Raw genomic sequence first — 4,811 nt, 5'->3', positions numbered from 1 at the left:
CTTCTCGGTTCCGCAGGTCCCCTCCTCGGGTGTGCTCCCACCCTCCCGCGTGCGCCTTACCGGGCCCTGAGAGCCAGAACCGAGGTCTGCGGAGGGGACAGAGAGAGCCGCTGCGGCGCCGTTGACCGTGAGCCTGACCACGGCGGCAGAGCGTTGGCCCACAGCGGGCAGCGCGCTAGGCACTCCGCGTTCCTTGCAGGCCGGAACTCCAAAGCCTTTCCCCGGCTCTGCTCCAGCTTCCGCCTCCGGAAAATGGGTTTTTAATTCCAACCCCGACCCCCTGTGGCCGGTGGTGCCAACCTACAGCCTTTAACGGTGCCTTGAAGAGGAAGAGATTGAGAAGCAAAATAGCTGCTTACTGTTGATTGAGCTCCCTATGTGCTAGGAACGAAGTCCAGTGTTTTACATGCCTGAGCTCATTTAATCTCATCAACTACCTATGAGCTGAACACTACTGTATTATCCCTATTTGTAGAAAAGTATAATAACAGTGAGAACAATAATCGTAATGGGAGCCCCGTGTATTGAGTTCTTTCTAAGGGCAGGTACCCTCATTTGACTCATTAATTCTTGAGGTAGGCTTTATTGTCCTTATTTCAGAAGAGGGAAACTGAAGCCCAAGGCCACACAATTGAGGGGCAGAGGCATAAATAACACTGTGTCTTCCTCACCCCAAAGCATGTTCCTAGAATTCCGGTAGCCTCCTGGAGGCCTTCTTGCTGCTTCTTGAGGGACCTCTGCTCTCTCTGTAGTAACCTGGGCAGGGTGTTCTGTGGCTCATCAGTCTGGCCTTGAACCACACAGGTGCTTCACCAGCGCAGCAGCAAATATGGCGGATGTGGAGCAGCACGAGGGTTCCATCCAGGTGCAGGGTCAGAGCCTCTTCTTCCGAGAGGCTCGGCCAGGCGGTGGACAGGCTGCCCGCTTCTCCGTTCTGCTGTTGCATGGTATCCGCTTCTCCTCGGAGACCTGGCTGAACCTGGGCACGCTGCACAGGCTGGCTCAGAATGGCTACCGGGCTGTGGCCATTGACCTGCCAGGTATTTCTGGGGCAGGCTCCTGGACAGGGGTTGTGGAGGCATCACTAGGGGCTGGGGGACTTGAGAGGACCTGGCCAGGCTGGGCCCTGAGCTCAACAGGGCACAGTGCACACTGTGGGGCCTTCCAGTTTTTCTGGTCTCCATGCAGATGTGGTCTGGACACTGTCCAGATCCTTCTAATTAACGGTGTTGCCCTGGGGCAGTGTTTCAGTATCTCTGAGCCTCTGTTTCCTCATCTGTGCTGGGATATACATCTATTTTCTGGGTTGGCTCTAGTGAGAATGGACTGAGATTATGTGAATATGTGGCCAGTACCTGACACCTGATAATTGGTGCTCAGCCAATTGGAAGTAAAATCTTTTGATCGAGCCATAACCATAGGGTCTTCTGGAAGCCCTACCGAGTGAGGCTGAATCTTCTGACACAATTGGGGGTGGGGCAGAGCCTGGAGGGTGGTCCCCAGTCAAGATCTGATGTACAAAGCCCTAAACTGGGTTCTGGCATAGGCAGGTGCAGCCCCAGACTGGCAGTCATAACCTAGACACGGTGCCATGTGAAGGGACAGCATTGCTGACCACTCCCCTCACAGGCATGGCTGCCATGTTTTCAGTGCCCAGGTATGGACCTTTAGGCCCAGATGGAATTGGTTCAGACCGTGGGTTGGATTGATCTTCATGTGAAGGTCTTGAGCTGATCTTTCTGGGGAAGGTGGGACTAATTGGAGGAGAGGCACATGTGCAGAACCAGCTCCTCAGCCACTGTCCTCCCTGCCAGCCTTGGGAAGGGTGGCTCTTAACCAGTTAACTCAGTTAATTTTCACAGCAATCTAAAATGGCAGATACTTTTTTTGTCTCCTTTAACACATGGGGACACTGAGCAGTCAAGAGCAGGTTGAGGAGGCTTTGCCAAGGTCATATAGATAGTAAGTGGCAGATTGAGACTTGGACCCACCTGGGTTGGACTTCAGAGCCTGATCCTTTCCAGGACCCCTCTAATGCTGGGAGAGACAGGCGCAGACATAGAGGGAAATGCTTCATGCTTGCCACAGAGAATGGTAGATCAAGGCTGTTGTAAGAATAAACTCGGGTACTCTGTGTGCTGCAGGAACCTGGCACAGAGAGACTGACCTAGGAGGGCTTCCTGGAGGAAGGAACTGTCTCTTCCACTTTCTGAATCATTCCCTCATCTTGTCTTTTTCACACCTGAATCCCTGCAGGTCTGGGGCACTCCAAGGAAGCAGCAGCCCCTGCCCCTATTGGAGAGCTGGTCCCCAGCAGCTTCCTTGCAGCTGTGGTAGATGCCTTGGACCTGGGCCCCCCAGTTGTGATCAGCCCATCGTTGAGTGGCATGTACTCTCTGCCCTTCCTCACGGCCCCTGGCTCCCAGCTCCGGGGCTATGTGCCAGTGGCCCCCATCTGCACTGACAAAATCAATGCTGCCGACTATGCCAGTGTGAAGGTATCCCTGTGTGGGAAGCCAAGATGCCCCTGCCACGAGCAAGGAAGGGTCCATCTTGGGGCCTTTCCTTACCTGGGAGAGGGATAACCAAGAGGTGGCTTTTGGGAGGAGCTAAATAACCAAACTCCTCCCTTTTGGTTTACTTAACAGAAGATTACTATGTCTTGTTCTGTGTTAAACTGCATGGTGGGGCAAACAAACATCCATGCCTCTGTCCACCAGGAGCTGGGGCCTCTTCTAGCACCCACTGGGCCAGCTTGTCTCTCTCCCTTATTTGGGGTGACCCCAGGGAGAGACTGAAGTGATAATGGGGCTAGAGCTGACCTCTAGGAGGCTGGGGCCGGTGTGTCAGGTCCCTGTTCACTCTGTCTCCCTTTCCTTTCTCTAGACCTCAACTCTTATCGTATATGGAGACCAGGACCCCATGGGTCTGACCAGCTTTGAGCACCTGAAGCAGCTGCCCAACCACCGGGTGTTGGTTATGAAGGGGGCAGGGCACCCCTGTTACCTTGACAAACCTGAGGAGTGGCACACAGGGTTGCTGGATTTCCTGCAGGGGCTAGCATGAGACCCAGGCCTGCTGACAGGGGTGGCTGCTGGACTGCCTTGGGCTGTCTCTGTCTCCTTCTTCCCTCCATGGGTTCCCGCTCATCATGTACATGCAACAGGTGTGTCTCTGTCCTTTGGGTTCTTGTCTTTGGGGTCTATCTTTTCCTTTTCCTCTTTCTCTTGCAGTGACAGACTATGGAGGTGAAATCAAGAAGAAAAGCCTCAGGAATCAAGAGACATAATCTGGTGGAGGGTAATCCATTAGCTGGGCTTCTCCTATAGGTTTTCCTTCCTCTTTGCTTGCACCCCTTTCTCTGCCCTGTTCAGCCTCCGACCTCTCCCTTTGGTTGTCCTATGGGGCACTCACACCCCTACCCCTGTCTCTTAGAGCACAGATACATACAATACCCACATGCATGCTTACATTTGGGGGCATCTATATCCCAGATATGACCCTTCACTTGAGAGCAACCACAGGTACAGGCAACTCTGGGCTAACATACACATTGTCACCTGCAGCTTTGCACTGCATGCACTCACACACATGCATTCTTGTGCCTCCACACATGCCCCCTCCCAACCACGCAGCATCCAGGAAGGTAGGGACCCAATGGGGAGGCCCTGGCAGGAGGCCCTCTGCCAGGCTTAGGGGTAGCCAGCCCTGAACTTCATTCACCCACAGGTTGCAGCTGGCCCCAGACCAAAATTGCCCCACAAAAGGTGACATCCTTTCGACCCTCAGATTTCCCTGCCCTCCCCTCCTCACTTTCTGGGTGCTCCACACCTCCCCAGGTTGTTAGGCCTGGATCTGCTCAGCCAAGCTTGTTTCCTGCTCTGGAGTTTGGGGGTTGGGGAGTCTGAGAGTGGAGGTCGATGAAATAAAGTGATGCAATTAGACCCCGCAGGCTCTCGCTGTCTCCAGAGCGCCGCCCCTCCCCCGCCCCTGGGGACCGCCACTGTGGGCCCCTCCCCCACCCTGGCGGGACCAGATGGTCCCCCTGCCCTTTGTCCACCCGGCCAGATGGAGGCGAAGGGAGATTGGATTCCCCTCCCCACCCACACACACCCAGGTGCCAAGAGACTCAGCTGTGGGGGGAGGTGGAGGTCAGTGGGACCAGGCTGAGCCGATTACGAAGAGGGGGAGGTAGATCTTCTCCCCAGGGGGTGCGGTGGAGGAAGGAGAGGGCTTGGGGGACCGTCCAACTCCTCCCATTCCCTAACAGAGTACTCAACTGCGCCGCGGCCCTTGCGACCCTAGCCCCAAAAAGGAATTCTGGGGGTAGCTCTGGGGGAATGGTGGGGCGGGCTGCTCGGGATCACATCGCTCTCAGGCCCCTCCTCCAGCTGGTCCAGTAACTTGTCCCGGGTGGACAAGGGCCGGGCCTCGCGGAAGCTGTGGGTGGCTGAGGGGCGCGGGTCTTCGTGGGCGAGAGCCCTGCGCGGGGATGCGGGGATGGATGGCGTAGATGCGAGCAGAGCCAGGAACCGGGTCGGGCGTAGGGTCGAAATTCGTGTTCCATGGGATCCGAGCCCGAGCGGGGCAGAGTGGGGCCTGGCGGCCGGCTTGAGGCAGAGATTTGGGAGCGGTGGGCTCGGCGGAGGCGCCGGGAGGGCGGCCCTGGCTGGCAGAGGGTGCAGGGGCTCGGGGCCAGGCGCCGTGGGACCACGGCGGGGCGGTCGCTCGCAGCCGGACGTCCCCTCCAGCCCCCTCCCCCCAGCCAGGCCCCCAGCTCCCGGCCAGCGGACGATCTGCCGGGGGAGGGT

General features: G+C 56.8%; 2 protein-coding genes across 2 annotated transcripts in view; one reads left to right on the top strand and one right to left on the bottom strand.

The window, feature by feature from the left end:
- ABHD14A (abhydrolase domain containing 14A) overlaps positions 1-144 on the bottom strand; it is a 5,179-nt gene extending 5,035 nt beyond the window's left edge. Inside the window, exon 1 of the mRNA XM_029916639.1 lies at positions 61-144. The gene's annotated coding sequence lies outside the window, so the exon portion shown is untranslated. The remainder of the gene's footprint in view (positions 1-60) is intronic.
- ABHD14B (abhydrolase domain containing 14B) lies at positions 66-3,944 on the top strand. Its single transcript, XM_029916641.1, has 3 exons — positions 66-1,040; positions 2,257-2,498; positions 2,887-3,944. The coding sequence occupies exons 1-3, from the start codon at positions 830-832 to the stop codon at positions 3,064-3,066; spliced, it is 633 nt and encodes a 210-aa protein (XP_029772501.1). The 5' UTR covers positions 66-829; the 3' UTR covers positions 3,067-3,944.
- The last annotated feature ends 867 nt before the right edge of the window (positions 3,945-4,811 follow it).

The sequence above is a fragment of the Suricata suricatta genome, chromosome 12 (assembly GCF_006229205.1).
Source record: "Suricata suricatta isolate VVHF042 chromosome 12, meerkat_22Aug2017_6uvM2_HiC, whole genome shotgun sequence".
NCBI classification, from domain to species: domain Eukaryota; kingdom Metazoa; phylum Chordata; class Mammalia; order Carnivora; family Herpestidae; genus Suricata; species Suricata suricatta.
Note: the sequence above shows the minus strand (reverse complement) of the source record. Positions and strands in the feature narration are given on the sequence as shown.

Bases quoted from the DNA above. Each gene is read 5' to 3' on its own strand.
- ABHD14B (XM_029916641.1), top strand. From the start codon at position 830: ATGGCGGATGTGGAGCAGCACGAGGGTTCCATCCAGGTGCAGGGTCAG. The intron at 1,041-2,256 runs GTATTTCTGGGG...GAATCCCTGCAG, and splicing joins TGTGGCCATTGACCTGCCAG to GTCTGGGGCACTCCAAGGAA. The intron at 2,499-2,886 runs GTATCCCTGTGT...TCCTTTCTCTAG, and splicing joins CCGACTATGCCAGTGTGAAG to ACCTCAACTCTTATCGTATA.